General features: G+C 33.8%; 1 protein-coding gene and 1 long non-coding RNA gene across 4 annotated transcripts in view; one reads left to right on the plus strand and one right to left on the minus strand.

The window, feature by feature from the left end:
* LOC114339714 (carnitine O-palmitoyltransferase 1, liver isoform) overlaps positions 1-24353 on the plus strand; it is a 167744-nt gene that overhangs the window by 58443 nt on the left and 84948 nt on the right. For all 3 annotated transcript variants that reach the window (XM_050662700.1, XM_050662701.1, XM_028290386.2), the window contains exons 3-4: positions 2087-2223; positions 18215-18491. In XM_050662700.1, coding sequence (XP_050518657.1) covers positions 2087-2223; positions 18215-18491 — 414 coding nt within the window. The remainder of the gene's footprint in view (positions 1-2086; positions 2224-18214; positions 18492-24353) is intronic.
* LOC126892885 (uncharacterized) lies at positions 1024-1426 on the minus strand. Its single transcript, XR_007701032.1, has 2 exons — positions 1266-1426; positions 1024-1119 (listed from the first exon to the last, which is right to left on the minus strand). It is a non-coding gene; the product is annotated as an uncharacterized LOC126892885 (long non-coding RNA).

The raw sequence follows: 24353 nt of genomic DNA on the forward strand, positions 1-24353 counted from the left end.
GCACTAATATAATACGTAGATAACTTATTTAATTGTAAACTAACAAGATTTTAATTAAAAACGAGTTTATTGCAATTCAGAACAAAATGGTCGAAAACAATATTGGGAAATCCGTCTATTCATATTTTTTATCAATATATTGCAACAAAAACATTCGCAATAATATGACATATTATGTAGAAATAGCAAACCACACGACTATCTTCAAATGAATAAAAAATACTGAATTATAGTGAAAGACTATAATGTCGAGAGGTTATGTGTAATAAAATTGATGCAAATCTAGTACACATTGTAGTTTTTACCAATTTCATATTTCTAAACATTAGTAGGATGATGTATTAAAAGATTCTTATCATACTCTGCTAGTGTATATGTTACGGACAATGATGTAAATTCGTGAATGTCCATTTCCCCTGGTTATTTGCAACAACGCCCGGTCATTAACGACAATAACATCAGCTATTGGCCAACGTTGTAAAAAAAATAACCTAAACTTTAGAGTTTTCATCAATAACCGGTCAATAACGATAGTGGGCGAAAGCAAATGGCCAATGTTGATAAATAAATAAAATTATTATGATGTCCTATTATTTTTTTATATAAGATAGCTTTTGAAGGTTAATCATTTTTATTTTGACAAGATAGTGGAACCATGGCATTTTGTAACACTTTTTAGATAAATTTACTACCTAAGAGTAATTTCAGCACGAGCACAGAAATGAAGCAAATAATAAACTTAACCTATCTTTTAGTCTAAATTTCAACATTGACCGATTAACAACGGGAATTGTTGACATTGACCGGGCAATGATGGAAATGTTATCAATAATTTAAAATTATCATCAATGTCCAGTTTCTATGGACAATAACGTTAATACCCGGCCATTTTCGACAGTGACTAATTCAACAGGCCATTGTCGATATTGACCGGTTATTAACGTTATTGGCCGGATTTACGTTATTGCCCGTGATATTGTAACGGGTAGTTCTTTTAGGACGACAGACTCAGTAAAACACAGGTTGAAAACAAAGCAAATCTATTAATTCTAAATTATGTACAAAATAATAATTCAATATTCTATTTCGTCCCAGCGAAGTCCTCCTCCGGATGGGCGTCTGTAACAGAAGAACAAAATTAACAGCGATATTCAAATATATATATATATATATATATATATATATATATATATATATATATATATATATTTATCGGGGACTCGCTCACTACGCTTGCCTCCGTTGAATTACGAATCGCAAATTACCTCACTTCGGTACACCTTGCGTGTCGAGTTGGCCTGGCTAAGTTTACGAATCACGTCAATACGGTGCACGTCGCGACTCAGGTCGGCCTGCCTCGCTCACTTCGCTTGGCTGGTTATGGAGCCCAGAACGGTCGTTCACTCGTTCAGGACTGACGGACGGATCGTCGCTTGCGGTGCTCTTAAATATCCCTCTGCCGGTGTTGGGTCGGAGAGGTGGAACTTAGTGGGCATCTGCGCGATTTGAGAGAATCACTCGGTACCGAGTGTCGACGCGCGCTCGGCGTATCGATGTATCATTACAATATATACATATATATTTTCTAAAAACAAAATTAGAAATTGGCCCCAACCAAATGTCACCAATGAGCAAAATTTCCCAAAAAACTCTTTCATTGAAACTCAGTGTAAAGTAGAAAAAGCTATAAGGAAGAACCATAGCATCTCAATGAATATTCTAGGTTTTTAATTTAATTTATTTTAAATTATTTTATTTTCTTTATCTTTCAGTATCCCTCCGATTATAGAACGGACCTTACAGTATCCCTCCGATTGTTCCAGTGTTCCCTTACATCAAAGTGTGTCCGACTAGACACCCTTAAGCTATTAACAAATTTTCAGCTTGCTATTAATCAACTTTTTTTTGGTAAGCGGGATCCAGCCTATCTCTGGTTCCAAAGTTGAGCGAAACTGGAGATTTACCTGAGGATCCTCTGACTTTTATGTCGCAGATTAATTGTTGATTATTTGTAACAATCTGTACATTTTATTTTGTACATATTTTACATGAGCTAAGTATTAATCTGTCCTTTTTTCTTTTTCAGAATAGTATTCATAATGGTGTATATCCAGGACACTATAGGTACCTGTTTCTATTGATGAGTATAGCGACTGCGCTTCACTTTGGTGGTTTTAAAGTGCCTTTTAATTTAACGAACAGACTTCTAGAAATTCTTCCATGGTAAGTCATTTTCATTTAACCCAGTCAAATAGTGATGAACATAAATATATGCTTAGCATAATTTTTGTGAGATGTTTTATATTTGTATAGTATTGACGAACAATATCATCTCTCCTTATTGTATATTCCAGGGGTGGCCAAACTCCTTTCTCACTATACCTCCCGTTTACTTTCCATATCCGTGGCATTCCGTTTCCATAAAATATTATTAAATACAAATCATATAGTATATGCCCACTTTCCGTCCCGTTTACCTACCATTCCCGAAATCTCGCGTTCAATATCGGCCACGTATTTTTCGGCGACGCCGACGTCTCGGGTACCCTATGGATAGTGTGAATATTTCTATTACCTCGCGGTTCAGTCACGTATTTTTTTCTGCGACAAGGTGTGACTTGTCGGGTAGGGTATGGATAGGGGGAATAGGTACATAGCGGTTATGGATAGGGGGAATACATGTTGAGATAAATTTGGACGACAAGAAATTTATAGAACTTGTCTGGCATGACTTTTTAATTTTGAAAATAAAAAATACAGTGATAATACATTTAAAGAAGGCAATATTTTGGCCAGCTGTTGCCAAAGAATTAAAATATTTTCTTCATCCAATATTTTCTTATTTCTCTTTATAAGCAATTCTGCTTGTTCATTGGCGGATTGATAACCTCTATGTAAGATTGTCACTCCATCTTTTGCTTGGTCGGCCGATACTTCTATCGATTGGTGATGCATTTCTTGCTATTTTGACCATACGTGTCTCTCTATTCTGCTATGTGGTTGTTCCATTCCTTTTTCTTCTATTTATTGTCCATTCGTTTATACATCCTGGGATATATAGTCCTAAACATTTCAAGGACTACCTTTTTCGCTTTCCGGTGACACTTATAATATATCTGCTTGTTCCAACTGCGTCGCTTCACTAGAAACAAAGTTAGAGAACTATAGGATCTTCCAAGTTGTGCGTTAGCTTTTTCGCTTTCCGGTGACACAATTATAATATTTCTTCTTGTTCCAACTCCGTTGCTTCACCAGAAGCGAAGTTATAAAACTAGAGGCTCTTCCAAGTTGTGCGTTACCTTTTTCGCTTTCCGGCGACACAATTATAATATATCTGCTTGTTTCAACTGCGTTGCTTCACCAGAAACGAAGTTAGAAAACTATAGGTATTTCCAAGTTGTGCGTTACCTTTTTCGCTTTCCGGTGACCCAGTTATAATTAGTGTGACCAACTAGCCCGAAAAATCCGGGACATGGCCCGAATTACGAAGTCGTGTCCCGGCGTCCCGGACAAGGCTTCCGGGCCATCCGAATTTTCAGTGTTTCGGTAAAATTCCATTTTGAAATTTTTAATACATCATTCTTCTAAGAATTCACATCAAATTGAATTGGTGCTGCATGGGACGAAAAAAAGTCTACAATTTCTAGACTGTTATACTAATACCACCTCCAAAACGCATACATTATTTTATATCGTCGTCGTCGTATATTATAATTCTACAAAAACTCAAGCTCTGAACTTTTCCGGTTTCTGTATTTTAATTATCGTCTTCTGAAAAGACGATTTAAAAACATGAATATCAAATAATGATAATTATATTTTAACCCATTACATGGAAATCCAACACTATTAGTTGATTTTCTAATTTTTCGTTTTTTGAGAACGATTTCCGGATTGGAAGTCGAAACGTCAAAAACTAACAAAAATGTAATTATCATTACAACCCATTCCATCAAAAAAATTTTTGTCAACATAAAAATGTTAAATAATTAATAAAATGATGATATTAAAGTTTTATATGTATTTAAAAAAAGGCCCGATTTTCATTGAAAAGTCCCGGATTTTAGGTATTTTTTTCAGCATTGTCCCGGATTCGACTGAATTGGTGTTGGTCACACTAGTTATAATATATCTGCTTGTTTCAACTCCGTTGCTTCACCGGAAACGAAGTTAGAAAACTATAGGCTCTTCCAAGTTGTTCGTTGCCTTTTTCGCTTTCCGGTGACACAATTATAATATATCTGCTTGTTCCAACTCCGTTGCTTCACCAGAAGCAAAGTTAGAAAACTATAGGCTCTTCCAAGTTGTGCGTTACCTTTTTCGCTTTCCGGTGACACAATTATAATATACATATCTGCTTGTTTCAACTGCGTTGCTTCTGTCACGGTCCCAGGCCGGCCCTGTCAACGCCAGAACTTTCTGGCGCCGAAGTGTCTGAAACCCTGTTCGTCGGCGAGACAGCTGTTTACGAACGTATCGGCATATCTAGAAGGTCACCTAATACACCTTTCTTTTGTTGCTTTGTAAATAATAGATATCTTTCGATTTTTTCTGGAAATCAGTAGATTAATTTTTATAACTATATAAAGAGACATTTTTTGAAATTAGAGTTAGTTATAAATTTGTAGTCGTCGGTCGAGTAACATTGTTCGATGTTCGGACGCGAAATAAATGTAAATGTAAATGGTACATATTAGACATTTAGATAAATTGTTGTTTTAGTGTAATCTTTAATAAAGCCGTGGTTATTTTGTAACGAATAAAAATAATGTAGTATTTTAATGTTAAGTTTGTAAATTAGTGTTATTAAAGGATATAAATTCAGTGTTCTTTATTTCTTCAAGTGTAAGTTATTAAAAATAAATAAAGTCAATTAAATTAAACTTAGTGCCTAAAAACATAAACAATAAAATAGTAGAGTCAACCACGTAAAAAGACAATTACGCCACACTTCACCAAAAACGAAGTTAGAAAACTATAGGTATTTCCAAGTTGTGCGTTACCTTTTTCGCTTTCCGGTGACCCAGCTATAATATATCTGCTTGTTTCAACTCCGTTGCTTCACCAGAAACGAAGTTAGAAATCTATAGGTTCTTCCAAGTTGTGCGTTACCTTTTTCGCTTTCCGGTGACACAATTATAATATCTGCTTGTTCCAACTGCGTTACTTCACCAGTAACAAAGTTAAATTTTTAGTTTATGAATGTTCTTTATATTGATAACGATTTTCGAAGTAAAAGTCGAAACGTCAAGTAAACTTGATTTCAAACTCGAATTGTGGCTTATTCCCAAATAAAATAGTAAATCTTATTTTGTATTTCTCATGCCGGCAAGAAGACAAATGTGAAATGGCCGATTTTACATTGGTCCGCATGTATATTTTCTATTTCAGCTTCTATTTCCCTTCAGATATCTGCTTTAAGTTGTTTTTCTAAATGGTCCTTTCTTGAGAATCCCACAATAATGATTTTCCACGGTAAACATCAATACGTTTGATATTTCCTTCCGACCACTCCATTACTAACAAATATTCAACTCAGGCGTGCTAAAACCAACAAACCACTCGCAAACCTGTCCAAATACGTATTGCGAACCATCAAAGCGTTTGTTGAAAAACCGACAGAAGTTAGATCGTGGTGCGCCGTGTGCGAGCCGTTTGTGCGGCACTTGAAAACACGTACTAATCTAGCAAACATGCTGCGCGCGAGCGGCTCGCACACCGAGCGGAGCGCATATGTATACGAGCCCTTACTTGTTCAATACTGATTGGTTCTTTACTGATTACTATTGTTTTAGTTTTCTCAGAAAATTCGTAATCAGTAAAGAACCAATCAGATGTAAAATAGAATTTGATGGTATTAGTATTGAACAAGTAATGGAAGTAAAATACCTCGGAATTACATTGTCAAGTCACGGACACGGAGACCTGGACAAAGAAGTGAGAAATCAAGTAAAAAAGCAAATAGACTGGCAGGATGCCTTAATAACACTATATTATGGCGAAACCGACATAATATTAACACTGAGAGGAAGTGAAGAATTTATGTATTCTCCTTCAGTATTTCTATTTTTTAACATATTATGTATCCAATATTTCCGTTTCCTTTTTTTATTTAAATTATTTTCTTCATCCAATATAATAGCTGTTATTATTAAATTTTCTTCAGACCACATATTTTCATCAAGCCGGAAAAAAACACGTGTATTCGAGCCAAAAATTTAGGGTAAAATGTTACCAAACCGGTACAAAATGTGTGGAATATTAAATGGGGAAAGTAAACGCGACGCCTAGTGAGAATGGTAGTTAAATTAATGGGAGGTGTATGGAACGGGTATGGGAAGTAAACGGAACGTATAGTGAGAATAACGAGAGGTATAGTGAGAATCGACCCTAGCCATTTTTCAAAATTTGAAATTTTTCCCGAGCCGCAATTAAACAATTATTTAAAAAGTGTAAAAAAGGTATTAAATTTTTCTCTCAGAGTTTGGATTTCAGGAATTTTAAAGTGACATAAAATGTTTCACATAGTTGTTTCAAATATGCAAATAATTCTACAAGCAGTTTTTACTAGTTCAGGATACTTTGATTCTTCATTATCCTTCACCGGTCTCTCAAAAAACACTGTCTTTAACACTCTGTCTTCCTCTGATCTTATCACATGACCTGCACATTTTATCTTAGCTTTTTTATATATCTGAATCTGACGATGTTTTCAATACCATACAGTCACCAATTCAGCTTGGCTGCGCCTTCTCCGCTCACCTGTCAATTCTCTTTGAGGGCCAAATATCATTCTGAGAACTTTCCTTTCACGTACGATGTAGAGTCCATGTTCCACTTCCATATGTAACAATTGGACGATTAATAGACATGTACAGTCTTAATTTAGATTGTCTTTTTATCAGCTTAGATCTTAATAATCTTTCTCTTTCCCACGCAGCTATCCTTGCTGAGACCTCTTCTTATATGTGGTCATCATCTGTGACTACTGCCCCTAGATATTTAAACTCTTACTACTTCGAAGTTGTGGTCATTAGTTAGGTCTTCTCTTCGTTTATTCGAAGCCTCAGACTACCCGTTTCTTCCTCGAGTTGTGAAAACACCTCTCCCACGTCTATTGTATAATGAGCGAATGCACCTAGATCATCAGCAAAGGCTAACAATAGTTTTGATCTTCGATTTGCAAGGCACGAATCCGTGGATTCGACCTGTCATCTTACTTATATTCTAAGGCCAAATTGAATAGCAATGGTGATAAGGGGTTTCCTTGTCTAATTCCTGATGTTACACTAGTCTTTTATATTTGTTGTCAGTAATTTAAAACATTTTGAAACACAAAATTAAAAGTAATTCAGGTAGATTTATTGAGAGCCACAAATTATCCTTCAAAGAGCCACAGTTTGGCCACCCCTGGCTATATTCGAAGATTTAAAGACACAATAGGGTGATTCTTTGGACAGTCGTGCTAGCAGATAAACGAAAATAAAATGGGAGAGAAGAAAAAAGGAAAAGTTAGAAGATGGTACCTACTAGAGCTAAACCAGATATATTTAATAACTAAAACAAAGAAAACAAGTTATAAACGATTTGCCAAAGAGGGCGCCACTTTGTCTTTTCTTAGAGTGACAAAGGAAATACTTCAGAAAACTCTACAAAGGTGAAGAAGCCAATGACGAACACGATTACAAAGCAGAAGACAGGTATATCACTAAAGAAACTGAAGCAGAAACGAGAATGAAGATCTTAAAGAATAGATGATCGCCAGGTACTGATGAATACATAACAAACTGCTGAAATACGGCGGCCAGGAACTCATTAATAGGGATGTTCACAAAAAATTAAGTGGTCATTTTAAACATGTAAAACGATTAAGAAACAGCCTAGGAATAATTGTCTGAACTATAAAGAAGATTAAAAAAGCCTGTGTATAAAAAAAACTTCATTAGAAATCTAGCATTATTTTAAATTTCATGAAACGCTTCTGACGTCACTAGTCGTATACTCTAGCGCGCGCTATTTCCACAGTGTTATTCTTCACCTGTTTGACGTAAGTAAGCAAGTTTAAAATTTAAGTCACTTTATTTTGTTTTCTGGAGTTTCTTTTCTTGTTTTATCAGGGAGTTTTATAGTGAATTTGTTTAATTTAAAGTGGATACACTGTTTCTAAGGACATATTTTAGGTGGTACAAATAAATAAATAAAATGGAAAAAGGTTTTAAGATACCTGATTCGCATAACCTACGTATTGTAGATATAAGAATGGTGTCTGATTTCTTGGCATCTTGTAAAGAAATAAATCAACCACAGTGTAGTGGAATGTTTATTTTAATAAGTTACAGGGGCGAAAAAACAAAGAGAAAATTTAGTGTGAATTTTAATTTTAAATATTTCATTCAAAAGAAACTTTTTGTTTATTCTCACGGACTTTCGGCCCTCGGTAATAAGGTAGTCTTTCATTCTGCGTTTCAATTTTTTAAAAATAATTTTTTAGTTTTCTCAGGATTCAAAAAAAAATTAATCAAATAGCGTTTGACTAAGATTTTGCGCCTACCTTCTTAATAAATTTATCCGCTTAGGTATAGGAATACGTTGTAATAAAATAGTACCGCTTAATATAATATTTTTCAGTGAATCCAAAAACTTTTTATGTACAATTCCCTACAAATCTAAATGATGTCTATTATAGGGTCTGTCAGTCAATAAAATATACTTTATTACTATGTTATGTATGGGTACCAACTCTTTTAAGAATCCCGACAAATTTAGAGATCATAAACTATAGTAAATTTACACAATCAAGATGCAGTAGAAATAAACAAACCAAGACACGTTAAATGCTACTAGGAGCACTACCGAATCATAATTTACAATGTATATACTGATGTGATCTTGATTATTGATATGAGATAATATTCTTATATGTTACTTAATTTAATCAATGTATTAATACTAATCCAATTAATTAACCAGATCACATATCAATATGTTTTCAATCTCAGGGCGAATTATAAATTAATTACTTACTTCCGTGGCTTCTAAATATTTCTTAATGGTTCCTAATCGGGATAGAAAAGAAAAGAGTAAAAAAAATACACATATGGGTTACAATTATAATCAAAATATTTTTTATTTTATTTAAAAGGCAACCAATGCTTAATATTTGCTATTTCTTATTATTCTTAAACATAACATTTACAAATGGGAATCTTATTTCCTTTTGGTTTTCAATTGAAAGTTTTTATTAACATTTAACTATTAGGAGTTATTAGGAACAACTCTATTTAAGTTTGATGAAGCTTTTCTGATATTATTGATTATGTTATTCAATTTTTTATGTGGAATTTAATACGAAAAACCCATACATTCATGTCCAAACAAATGAGACTGACCTTTTCCTGGTGAACTGAAAATGTCCTCACACAAAACCCTTTCCTGCTATCCTTGGCTGCGATCAAACCTCGTCCTGGCTTCCAGTGATGTTCTCCTTTGAAAAACTAGCTCGAATAGCTCTCGTTCCTGCTTTTGTCGTGATGCTGTGTTCTACCTTTTTCGAAACTGCTATCAGCTACCGGGACACTCTGGGCTCAAGGAGGTTCTTTTACTCTCGACCTGGCCTACTTCTCGTTCCACGATAGATACTCCACACTCACGGAACTACACCGGCTTTCTCACTCCTCGAACACTACCGTCTACTACTCGACTTCACTTCTCGACAGCTCAAAACATTCTGCTCTCACTTTGTCATTCATTCCCCTACTTTCTAAATATCCCTTCCAAATTCACAAATCAATCTTCCACCACCAACTCTCATTCGTAATATTCCTCAAAACCAATTTTTAATCTTTCTAAATATGCTTAATGGATTTCAAAAGAAAATATTTAATTCCCATTCTAAAATACTTTCTAACTATTTACAAATTTTAATGACCTATTCTCTCTTTCAAATGAGTCTTATTTAGCATAGGCTAATGATCGAAACCTTCCGCGAAAAACGATAATGAACTATCATCTATTTCACTGAGTTTTATTTAGCATAGGCTAATGATCGACCTTCCGCGAAGAAACGATAATGGTACGCGTCATTCACTTTGTTTATTCTAAGCACATTGTTCCGAGTTTCGTACGCTTATTCTAATCACTTCTTAAAATTACATATAACAATTTGTTGTATACAGGTTGTTTTAAATTTATATGCCCGTGGTTGAGAAAATTGAAAATATTTTATATTGAATTGAATTTTGTTTATAATTATCAAAATTTAATTTTCATATCAAATAGAAATATAACAAATCCCCGCCTTGTATTCGATAAAATTTATCTGCATTTTTAAATAAATTTTCTCGAGGCAAAACCAACTCCCTGTATATTTCCTTACTTTAATCTACGTCTTATATCCTAACTTACTATCTACTTCATGTAATTCTGTCTTTTATTCGTGATATTTGTATACATCGTGAATATTATAAATTCCTCGGATCTTTTCCGAGTTCCTGTGCCTCAACTCATAACTATTTATCCCATTTTCATTATTCACGATGTACGGGCCTTCGAAAACAGGCATCAACTTTGCGCAGATGCCCCCAGGAAGATTTGATACTCGTAATGCCCTCACGAGTACTTTTTCACCCTTTTGGAAAGTCACTGGTCTTCTTTTTCTATTTTGTTCCTGTCTTTGGATATTCGTTGCTTCGCCGTAATCTTCTCTGTACGGTTTCAATCACCTGTTGATATTCTTTTGGCTCTTGGTCTTCCCATGGCCTTATCGGCAATACACCCTTCATGATGTATTCTGGGGTCTCTTTTGTTACTGTGCTCGGAATTGTATTTAGATACCTTTCTATTTCCGCCATTTTCCTGTCCCAGTGGCGATGTTGACCATCTGTTGCAATGCGAAGAAATTTCGTCACTTCCTGTATGAATCGTTCCGAAGGATTACTCTGTGGATGCCTGATGCTGACAAAATTTGTCTCTATTCCTCGTTCTCGAAGTTGTCCCTTGAAACGATCATTTCGGAAATACGTTGCATTGTCCAGTAGGATCTTTTTTGGTGTTCCTACTATGGCTATAAAATTGTCGATTTTTCTTAATATTTCCTCCCCCTTTGTGGTGCGGCAACTATATAATTTTACGTATTTTGAAAACACATCCACCATTACCAGAATATGTTTGTTCCTTTTAGTGGTCATAATTAGATCGCTTAACATATCTATTGCTACAATGTCTAGTTTGTTTCGGGCTTCAATATTTTTGGCAACATTTTCGTTTTTGAAATTCCGACTCTTATATTTTTGACATACATCGCACTTCTGGGTAATTTCCTTTGCAATGCGGTAATCCTGTCGGCTGATGTAATTTTCCCTAAAAACGAGCCAAACTTTTCTGCTACCGATATGCCCATTGTCCTCATGTAATTTCTTTATTATCTTTTCGGCCAATGTCTGTGTCACTAAATATAGTTCCTTTCCGTCTATTCTCTTAAAATATATGTCATTTTCTACTTCCGCTCTTCTTTTCTCTCTTTCCTCTAGGTCTTCTTGGTTTGTCCTTATCTCATTTAACGAATATATCCCTTCTTCTTGTATTAATCTATTTAGTCCCACCTGTAGAGTAATTGTTTCCTTTTTTCCCGTGTCCTCATCCCGTGTTAGAGCGTCGGCTATTATGTTGTCTTTTCCTTTTATATATCGGAACTCAAAATCATACTCCTGTAATAATAGAATACCTCTATGTATTCTATTATTTACTAATCTATTCTTCATGATATGTACTAAAGCTGCATGGTCTGTTTCGATTGTGAATTTTGCTCCCAATAAGTAAAACCTCAATTTGTTCACGCAATATAGTACACTGGCAAACTCCAATTCTGTAACACTATATTTTCTCTCATGTGTTTTAGTCACTCGCGATATAAAACATATCGGCACTTCTTGGTCGTTTTGTATTTGAGACAGAACTCCTGCAAATTTTTGTATGGACGCATCAGTTCGGAGTATAAAAGGTAAATTGTAAATGGGGTGGTATATTTTCGTTCCTTTTGCGAATTCTCGTTTTAATGTTTCGAAAGCTTCCTCCTGTTCTTCTTTCCAATTCCATTTTATTCCTTTTTTAAGCAACTTTATCAGAGGGATTTCCTTTTGGCTCAAATCGGGAATCAGTTTTTTAAAATAATTAATCGTGCCAAGAAAACCTCTCAATGTTTTCAAATTCGTTGGTCTTGGGTATTCATCTATGAGCTTGACTCTGTCTTCGGATAATCTTACTGTTTTGGTGTCCAATTGAAAACCCAAATAAATGACTTCTTTTTGAAAAAATTGACATTTTTCAATGTTTAATTTCAATCCCGCTGTGTCCAATTCTTCCAGAATTATTTCTATGTGTTTCAGATGACTCTGAGTATCTTGTGAAAAAATTAATAAATCATCGATATAATGAACTATGAAATCTTCGTGGCGATTCAAAATGGTATGTAGAGCTCGGACGAGTGCAGCACAAGCACTCTGCAATCCAAACGGCACTACCTTAAACCGGTAGACAATACCATCAATAGAAAAAGCGGTGTAGTTTCTACACTTTTCAGCTAACGGTATCAACCAAAAACTGTGTTTTAAGTCAATTTTCGAAAATATGTGTGACCCGGTGATTCTTCCAAAAATGGCCTCGATGTTTAGAGGTGATTCATATTGTGATACAGTGTGCTGGTTGATATTCCTGGCATCTAAACATAATCTCAATTCTCCACTGCTTTTCTTTACTATCACAATCGGGTTAACATACGGTGAATCACATCTTTCGATGATTTGATCTTCCAACATTTTATTTATTTCTTCTTTCACCTCTTGTCGATACTTGTATGGAATCGGGTAAGTCTTTGATCGAAAATTTCCCAAGTTTTTCACCTCAAATGAATGTTCGTACTTTTTAGCCACTCTGTTTTCCTCATTGATCAAATTTTCGTAGTTTCTTAACATCAACCGCAATTCTTTTTCTTTCCCTTCTCCACATATCAATTTTCTGTCTTTTTTCTCAGATTCTTCACACATGTTTACCGTGCATTCTGCATCCTCGTTTGCATATACCTCCTCTTCAAATACCACTGTTTCAATCATATTCTTTTCACTTTCATTTTTTAGCTTTATTTCTTCTTCTCCTGAGCCCGTCTCTTCTTTTGAGGAATCCCAGGTTTCCTTTGTTTCTGATACTCTCAAATTTTCTTCTTCTGGGCTCAACTCTTCTTTTGAGGAGCCACAGGTTTCATTTTCTTTTATCTTTTTCTGACCTTTTCTCCTTTTTCTTCTTTGTCCTTGCTTCGCTGCCAAATTCATTTCCACTGTTTGTTCTTTACCTGATTCGTCCGTATTTTGTTTCTCATGTTCCTTGTCCTGTTCTTTTTCTTTTTCTTCTGTTAGTTTCATCGTATTATTTTTAAAATCTATCACTACATGTTTTTCTGCCAATTCGTCCACTCCTACTATCATGTCATGTGACATGTTTGGCATTATTACACATTGTAGTGCATACATATTCTTGCCCAGTCGTACCATTACTCGTATGCCTTCATTTATAGTTGCCAATGTCCGTTTGTTTGCGCCCACTAAATTTACCCTAGGTATTTTATAAATTAAATTTGTTAAGTTAACTTCTTCTATTAGTTTTCTGTTGACCAATGTTATTTCAGATCCAGTGTCTATCATAATTTTAATTGGTTTCTCGTTGATAAATCCATCCACAAATTTTAAATTAACTCCATTTTTCTTTTCGTTGTTTCCTGCCAATTTAATAAACTCCTTGGGGTGACAAAAGATTCCTGTTTGATTTTTGGTTTTTAGTGAGCGCCGTCGTGAAAAGACGCCGGTTGCTCATCGTTGTTTATATTTTCGTCATAATGTCTCTCTCCGTCATATTCATCTGTCTGGGTATTATTCACTTCTCTTCTATTTTCTCTTGGTCTGTCGGATCTGTTTCGGTTTTCTCGATATCCCTGTTCATTTTGTCTACCATTATTTCTGTTTTCTTGATTTGAGCGTGTGGTGTTTCTATTCTGGTATTCTCGATTTCTGTCCTCATTCCATTGCCTATTTCTTTGTTCATAATTTCCTCTTCCGTTGTCTCTATTTTCGTTTTCCCTTCTGGGATTAAAATCTCGTCTTGTATAGTCCCTCCTATTTTGATTTCTATCTCTGTAATCTTGTGTTTCTCGGGGCCTGTAATCTTCTCGCGACCTTCTTGATTTTCTTTCTCTTAGACGTGATTCTCTTATTTGTAGGAATTGGCATAAACTATCTATGTCTTTGTAATTTTGCAATGTGATATGGTCTTCCAGCGTTTCCTCGAAATGTCTTGCAATCAGTTCGACTAATTGTTCCGATGAGTAATTATATTGTAAATGTTTTGCATTATTGTAAATTTGCAAAGCATATGTCCTTTCTGATACACCCATCCTATCATTGTATTTCCCATTTTGCAATTCCTTGTTAATTTCCAATTGTTGGACCTTTCCCCAGAAATAATTCAAAAATTTTTGTTCAAATTGTTGCCAATTGCCGAATTCTTCTTCTTTACTATCGAACCATAGGCTTGCTTCATATTTGAGATGGTTTCTGATAGTTTCTTTTGCTGTATCGAAATTTCCGATGTGTTGTATTTTCTTTTTCAGGCTATTAATGAACGGCACTGGGTGTAATCTTCTTACATCCCCGCCAAACCTTATCTTCACGTCATCTGTGCTATGTATAACCATTTCTCTTCTTTCTCCGACATTTTGTTGCGTATTGATTTCCGCAATCTTTCTTTCCACTTCTTCTATGTCTGCTTGAATAGCGTTTTGCAACTTGTTTTCCAAACTTTCCATTTCTTTTTTCTGGCAATTCGTTAACTCCTTCATTTTATTTTGAATTTTCATTTCTTGTTCTTTCATGTGGTCCTTCATTCTCATTTCTTGTTTTTGCATGTGATCTTTAATTTTCATTTCATACTTTTCTATGCGTTCCTCTATTTTCTTATTGTTCTCTTCTATCGCTTGTTTTGTTTCCTGTTGATTGTCATCCATTTTTTTCTCCACTTTATCCATTTTCTGTTCCATTTTTTGTTGTGTTTCCTCCATTTTTTGATCCACTTTATCCATTTTCTTTGATGTTTCTTCCTGATTTTTATCCATTGTCCTTTTTGCTTCATCCATTGCTAGTTTTGTTTCCTCCTGATTTTTATCCATTGTCCTTTTTGCTTCATCCATTTTTTGTGACTGGAGTTGCATCAGTTGTAATAGTTTATCTATTCCTGATAATTCTTGCTGTTCTGATGCCATGATTGTCTTGTCTAAAATATCTTCTTGGTCTGAATGTTCTTTTTGTTTTTTGTTGTCCTTGCTTTGGCTTCTTGTCACAGACATTTGTTTTCAAGAAGTACTGTCCCCGCCAAATATGAAATTTTACTAGTATGTTACCAAGACGACTTTTTCTCACCCAAATATTATAAATTGTCAATAAATATATCAAATGTAAATATCGTAAAAATAAAATATTAAATCAGTTATGTAAAATTTGTACCTAAAGAGATCTAAAATTTTATGTTATCAAATGTAAGTATCTCACTTTTTACCACAGGCATATAAATTTTCAAATACCGGCTTTACTCTTTCTATCCTTCAAATTTGCCACTAGAAATACTTTACAATGCTTTCCACGTTGGACGACAGTTGATGTGATCTTGATTATTGATATGAGATAATATTCTTATATGTTACTTAATTTAATCAATGTATTAATACTAATCCAATTAATTAACCAGATCACATATCAATATGTTTTCAATCTCAGGGCGAATTATAAATTAATTACTTACTTCCGTGGCTTCTAAATATTTCTTAATGGTTCCTAATCGGGATAGAAAAGAAAAGAGTAAAAAAAATACACATATGGGTTACAATTATAATCAAAATATTTTTTATTTTATTTAAAAGGCAACCAATGCTTAATATTTGCTATTTCTTATTATTCTTAAACATAACATTTACAAATGGGAATCTTATTTCCTTTTGGTTTTCAATTGAAAGTTTTTATTAACATTTAACTATTAGGAGTTATTAGGAACAACTCTATTTAAGTTTGATGAAGCTTTTCTGATATTATTGATTATGTTATTCAATTTTTTATGTGGAATTTAATACGAAAAACCCATACATTCATGTCCAAACAAATGAGACTGACCTTTTCCTGGTGAACTGAAAATGTCCTCACACAAAACCCTTTCCTGCTATCCTTGGCTGCGATCAAACCTCGTCCTGGCTTCCAGTGATGTTCTCCTTTGAAAAACTAGCTCGAATAGCTCTCGTTCCTGCTTTTGTCGTGATGCTGTGTTCTACCTTTTTCGAAACTGCTATCAGCTACCGGGACACTCTGGGCTCAAGGAGGTTCTTTTACTCTCGACCTGGCCTACTTCTCGTTCCACGATAGATACTCCACACTCACGGAACTACACCGGCTTTCTCACTCCTCGAACACTACCGTCTACTACTCGACTTCACTTCTCGACAGCTCAAAACATTCTGCTCTCACTTTGTCATTCATTCCCCTACTTTCTAAATATCCCTTCCAAATTCACAAATCAATCTTCCACCACCAACTCTCATTCGTAATATTCCTCAAAACCAATTTTTAATCTTTCTAAATATGCTTAATGGATTTCAAAAGAAAATATTTAATTCCCATTCTAAAATACTTTCTAACTATTTACAAATTTTAATGACCTATTCTCTCTTTCAAATGAGTCTTATTTAGCATAGGCTAATGATCGAAACCTTCCGCGAAAAACGATAATGAACTATCATCTATTTCACTGAGTTTTATTTAGCATAGGCTAATGATCGACCTTCCGCGAAGAAACGATAATGGTACGCGTCATTCACTTTGTTTATTCTAAGCACATTGTTCCGAGTTTCGTACGCTTATTCTAATCACTTCTTAAAATTACATATAACAATTTGTTGTATACAGGTTGTTTTAAATTTATATGCCCGTGGTTGAGAAAATTGAAAATATTTTATATTGAATTGAATTTTGTTTATAATTATCAAAATTTAATTTTCATATCAAATAGAAATATAACAATACATTGTAAATCCCAAATCATGATATCCAAAGTTTATACATTGTAAATTATGATTCGGGAGTGCTCCTAGTAGCATTTAACGTGTTTGGGTTTGTTTATTTATACTGCATCTTGATTGTAAATTTAGTATAGGTACTTTTTCATTTTTGTAAAAAATTTTATTGCTAACCCATTTATTAGGAATTTTTATAATTTAGTTTTTTATAACCAAACTAACTTAAATCTAAAATATATCATAGAATTGGGTAAAAATGAGTAATTTAAAATCTTATTTATTTAGAAAAAGATCCATAACGTACAAGACAGTGATTTTCACAAGAGAAAAACTTGGTTTTTATTGACACTTCCTTGATGCAACAGCTGCAACAAAACATTTCTTTTTCTTAAAAATAAAAATGTATACCATTTTTATTCAGCTGCAATGCGAAGTCAAAACAATCTTACTTTTCAATTAGAATACGGAGTGCAGTCCAGTCCCTTGAATCGCGATTTTCGGCTCTTATTGGAGCCTTCATCGGAAGGAACCTAGGCACTGTTCTCCATATTTTAACTGATTCGTATCGAGAGGTTTTCCCACCCATTGCAACTGAAGTGATGATAGTAGGTGGCTAGCGCCATCTGGCATTGAAAGACGAAGTAGTTTTCAATCCTAATAGTAAATTATTAATATTGAAAATATTAAAAATATTACTAAAAGATTTTTAAATTGAAAACTTATTGGTACACTTTCCTGGTGACACCTCCAAGACTTCTACAATTTGCAAGTCAAATGGATGCTGCAGTGAAGACGAGAGGGAAGGAATTCTACACTATGCAATTCACATCCCCCGTCTGCAGCTGGTAAAGTTCCAATTTCTTTTTCTGTTTTAAATTGTTTGGAACGGTAATAAAAATCTTGTCAGAATTGTTTTTTGATGTATGTACACACCCAGGAACAAAACACCACTTATTTGGCTTCATTTTTTTTCCTTGTAGATTTGTAAATTAAATTAATTGTTATGTTACTTAAAAACTTCAAAATTAATGAGTGAGGACTGCATTCTGTTAAACTGGAAAAAAGCTTTTTAGGTTCATCTTTTAACTAGTATTTTAAAACCTTTTTTGTTTTCAGTGACACACTTCACTGGCAACTAGCAGCCTGCTTCCTAACATCACTAGTTTTTTGGCTAACGGCGATATATATTATTAGGTATATTTTAAAGTTACTATTTATGTACAAAGGATGGATGTACGAATCGAGAGCAAGAGGAAGCACGCCTTCTTTAAAATCGAAAATATGGGTAGTTCTAGTCAAAACTTTTATCGGATGGAATACTCCGAAATTGTACAGTTATCAGGGATCCTTGCCTAGACTACCTCTGCCTAATGTGCACGACACAATGACACGGGTAAGTTGTTTTTCTAGAATTGTTTTAGGTCAATATGAGAATATACAGGGTGTTTCTAAATGATAATGAAAAACTTTAAGGGGTAATTCTACATAAAAAATAATGACAGTTTGCTCTATAAACATATGTCAGTAAAATATTCGTTTGCGAGATACGGGGTGTTGAAATTTTTCTTTCAAACTCCCAATTTATTTATTGCTCTAAGACCGGTTAAGCTCTGAAAATGAAACTTGCTGGGTTTTAAGAGATAGTTATTGCTCATTTTTGACATACAAATAAGAATTTTGTATTCATCACTGGCGGGCATTCGGGTAATGGTCTGAATTTTTTTAAAGAATAAAATCGTACGCCACTGAGACATTTCAAATTTAAAATTACAGTGGAACCCCGATAAGTCGGCCCCCGATAACCCGGAAGTCCGGCTAACCCGGACTGATTTTTCATCAGATAAACATTTTGATTTTCAATATTTTGTATTTTTCAATTTAATTGTGGCTTATTTCCAATCAAAATAGTTAATTATCAGACAAACCTTTCAAGAATAAAAATGTATGTACATAATATAATATTTGAGAGATAATGTGTATGTGTGTAATTTGAACTGTACGATATTAAAAATGACTCATAGCACACGCCGCAGAAACAACAGCCACCTGTCTGTAGTATCTATTCCTTTTTATTTCAAACTGTCAGCATTGTTTAGGAAAGACTATTTAAAAAATTCTTTTATAAACAATGGTCTTTAGTATTGTGTGTCTTGTATTGTTCGCTTCCATTTGCTTACGTTTGGGTTTGGTGTTTTTTTTTTAGTAATTTTAATGAGTAGGTACTGTGCATATTTATAAATATATTTCATGTTATTTCAATTCTAACGGAGTTTATCTGTAAGTATACCGTATTTTATTAATTTTTATCATATTCTCCGGCTATCTCGGATTTTCGATAACCCGGATCGGTCGCGGTCCCGATTAATCCGAGTTATCGAGGTTCCACTGTATTTTTGAATTCCTCAATTAATTTATGATAAAAACCCTCTCTTGTCATATTTTCATATGGTGCACCGTTTTTATGAAAAAAAAATAAATATCTTGGCGCGTATTTTTCATGTCTTTAATACATTACCAAGAACTTTCTAATAGAATAATAATAAACTAGAATAATAACAGAAAATAACACCAATAAAATTTAAACTAGACGCAAAGCTACAACAAATGTTTAAAATACAGTGGTAAGAGCGCCTACCTTTAGATCGAAAGGTCCGAATGGTCGTGAGTTCGAATCTCACCAGGGTCAGAGATTTTTCGTTTATTATAAATTAATAAATGAAAATGGTTTCTGTCCTTGTGGGATCGGTACTCACCGGAGGTACAATTAGCGTCTCTTTGCAATGACAATGACGTCGACTTTGCAAAGTAACAAGACACTTACTCAACAGACACACTACACATGACGCTAGGTACCTAACTGCAAAAATTCACCGTTTAAAATGACATTCTTCAGAGGTGTCAGAATAATTTTATATTCATCATTGGCGCGCGTACGGGTAATGCTCTGAATTTTTCTTAAGAAAAAATTAGTACGCATTAAAAATCGCTAGTACGAGATATGTCACATTAAAAATCATTTTTGAATTCCTCGTTCAATTTACGACAAAAAATATATCTTGCCTTTTTTTTCATATGAGGCGCCGTTTTTATACAAAAAAATAATACATCTTTACGCTTACAAAGTATTCGAGGTAATTTCCATATGAATAGATACCTACTTATATCAAATACTTTGTAGACGTTAAGATGTTTTATTTTTTTTGCATAAAAACGGCGGCTCATATGAAAATAAAACAACAAAGAAAGATTTTTTGTCGTAAATTAAACGAGGAATTCAAAAATGGTTTTTAATTTGAAATATCTCAGTAGCGCACTATTTTTTTCATTAAAAAAATTCAGACCATTACTCGTACGCACGCCAATGATGAATATAAAATTCTTCTGTCGCCTCTGAAGGTCATTTTGAACATTTGTTGTAGCTTTGCGCATAGTTTAAATCTTATTGGTGTTATTTTCTGTTATTATTCTAATTTATTATTATTATTATTGCATTAGATAGTTCTTGATAATGTATTAAAGAAATGAAAAACGCGCTAAGATATTTATTTTTTTACATAAAAACGGTGCACCATATGAAAATAAGACAAGAGAGGTTTTTTATTATACGTTAAATAAGGAATGCAAAAATAATTTTAAATTTGAAATATCTGTGGCGTACTATTTTTTTTTCTTTAAAAAATTCTTACCATATTCTTGCCCGTATGCGCGCCAATAATGAATACAAAATTCTTATTTGTATGTTAAAAATGCGTAACGACTATCTCTTAATACCCATCAAATTTCATTTTCACAGCTTAACCGGTTTTAGAGCAATAAATAAATTGGCAGTTTGAAAGAAAAATTTCAACACCTTGTATCTCAACTATTCTAAATGCGAAATAAGCCACAATTTAACTAAAAAAATGATTTTATTAACGTTTCGACTTCCATATCGGATGTCGTTGTCAAAATACAAAATACATATTAATAAATTAAACAAAAATGTTGTTGCTTAGTAAAAAATTCTTTTAATAATTTATTTAATCTGGCTCATTTATATCGGCAATTCAGACATACATATATTATATATTTTAAAGTAGAAGACTTTAAAATGATATTGCCAATATTTATGAGTTGCGTTCGTGGGACGACTTTACTGAAAGATAGTTCATTTGATTACATGAAATCAACCCACACCCAAGAATATCCGTCACAAAATATCATAGCATGTGATCTGTCTTTAAAAAGACAACCACATGCAACGGTGACAGTAAAATTCTCGTGTTATGTCATGTGGAGAGTATAACAAAAATGTGCTACTAGCAATAAGAATTTATCATCAGCAATTCCCTGACAGACGACAACCAAGAAGAGAAACTTTTGAAAGTATACTAAGACGGTTTCAACAGACTAGACACTTAGATTATAAGAATGGTCATACTAAGATGCAGATCCTCAGTGACACTAAGGATTACATTTAATTTATTATATTCATTTACAATATTTTTGGTTCGACCAGATTTCTCGAAATCTAAGCATCCAATCCATTGAAACCGTTCTAGTAAACTTTCAAAAGTTTCTCTTCTTGGTTTTCATCTATCAGGGAATTGCTGATGATAAATTTTTATTGCTAGTAGCACATTTTTGTTATACAATTCTGGCACAAAAGCCAAATTAATCAGCTCCTCATTAGAAAAATTCGTATTAGTACGATAAATTGGTAATAAAGCAACTGGAACTATAAAAATAGTATAATGTCAAATGTTTAAGCAAATTTAGTGTCATAACCAACTTTGGGAAGCCACGAAAGCGCTGGGAAGACACGATAAACAGCGACGCACAAGCCCTTTTAGGAGTCCGTGTATGGAAAAGAGCAGCCACAGACAGGCAAGGGTGGAGGCAAAAAATAAAGGAGGCCAAGGCTCAATTTGGGCTGTAGTGCCGTAGAAGAAGAAGAAGAAGAAGAAAAACCAACTAGTAGAATATTGTATGTTATTTTTAATATTTTACGCACCTAATTTTATTAGGTGTTTTGATATCTCATCCAATATTAATAAATTAAGGTCCATTCTAGATTAATATGTAATTTTTTTTCGAAAAATTATTTTTGATAATTTGAAATACTCATTCCGAGTTTCGATAAACCCTGTATACTAAAATTAAACATTTCGCTATATTGATAATTTTTAACAATAGTAGACTACATTAAAAATTGTTTGAACATAAATAGAAATTTTGATGTCAAATCATTACAATTCTACAGGGTGTGAATTTTGCTACGAAATTAACAATAAAACGTAATTATCTTTTAAACTACCTCGTACCTCGTAAAATATATCGCGGAGAATCCAAAAATAAATGTGTTCCATTAAAAAAAAAACAAGTTTGTGTCACCCTGTCAATACGGGTGGAGCTGTATATTTGAAAATATTTTTTATTATGGTCCTATCTGTGCCCTAACTTTTACATAAATAACTTTTTTCGTATCTCTTATGACAAACGAGTAATTGGACTTACTTGCACTAATGCCCCACCCTGTATAAAAACATTAAAAACGCGAAGACTTCTTACGTTTGGTATACTAAATTATATTTCCGAAGTGGAAGTCGAAACGTCAAATAAATTTAATTTCAAACTTAAATTGTGGCTTTATTTCCAAATAAAATAGTAGATATAGCACTTTCCATCATAACACTTTTTTTTTAATTAAAATTGTGTTAATTTGCCTGGTCTAATATAACTATGTATTTTTATTATTAATTACGGAACCAACCATTATTTTAATTACCTACAAACTTGACCTTCAATTTTATAATGTATAACAAAATTTAACATCAATATTTCCATTCCATTGAATTTAATAGTATTCATTATTCAACCTTGAACTTAAAAAATTTAAATATGATTTACCAGAATATTGTTTGTTTTTAACATTTATTTAGTAACATTTTGTTGTTTGTTTGCGTTTTTTCTTTTTTTTTATTAACCGTTTTTGTTTGTAATATGAAATATATGCTAATACATACATCGAAACAACATTTCTGTTCTCACTATCGAAAAAAAGATTACAGTTTTATTTTTGATCTTTATTTTTTTTTCTTTAAAAGTTATTTATTTGTCGAAATATTGTTCACTCAGGCCAGGGCTGGAGTGGTTCAAAAAAAGGCGCCAACTTCAACTCTAAACGGAAGGAGCCAGGCCCCTTCTAGGATAATAGCTTTTCTAAGCTATTATCAAACTTTTTTGAAATCCTAATGCATCTAAAGTGAAAAGCTTAACAAGCATTCAACCTGCTCAACCCTGCTTGGAAATCTGGCCACACTGGCCAGTATACTGCAAAGACAAAGATCCGAATATTCCAGTCAAATGTCATGTCTGTTCTACTCTACGGATGTGAAACTTGGAAAATAACAATGACAAAAACCCGTTCAGACAAACTACAGGTCTTTTTTAACAAATGCCTACGGAGAATGTTCGTATTTTCTGGCCTAACATCATTAAGGGGAACGGAGCAAAATGCAAAATTTTGACGCATGTCAAAATTTTCAATGTGCTTTAAATGTATTAATTTTTTCCGAATCCTGAGAAAACTAATAAGTATTTTTGAAAAACTTAAGCGCAGAATGAAAGACTACTTTATTACCGAGGGCCGAAAGTGCCTGAAAATTTCAGGCACATCACAAATCATGATTTCCAAAGTTTATATTGTAGCGTGATTAGTGTAATTACTTCTAATTACAATAAAACTAGCGGTTCGTAATTTATATACGACTTTATTTATATAAGTTACAGACGAATTTATCTTATACACTAAACTTATTCACAAAATATGCCCGTATTTATACCCAGTTGTTATTCTGGAACAATCGACTCCCATCTCGAGCTATCGGCTTGTTCCGCCTACGTGACGTACCTTCCAGAATTCTCCGGCGAGGCCTAGCACATCAGATTACGTCATTCTCGAGGTGTTTACTGTTATACGGGGATCGGCCAAGATTTCTCTTCCGCTACACTGCTCCCCTCTTAAGATCTGAGCGTCTCAATCAGCAACTCTAAATGAAGGCCCAGGATGGCGGAATCTACACGACTCTCCAGCTCTGCATACACCCTTCAAGAAGAAATAACAGTCTACTGTCTTTGAAGGGTACGACATCTTCGGGTTCATGCAACACACAGTGATTTGTACACCAGTTCCTCTGAAGACCACTTCAAGCATGCTTCTCACAATCTTCCAATCCAGATTTTCTACTGCATGGCCTATTTTTGGTAAAGCCAA

Source organism: Diabrotica virgifera, chromosome 9 (assembly GCF_917563875.1).
Source record: "Diabrotica virgifera virgifera chromosome 9, PGI_DIABVI_V3a".
Lineage (NCBI taxonomy): Eukaryota > Metazoa > Arthropoda > Insecta > Coleoptera > Chrysomelidae > Diabrotica > Diabrotica virgifera.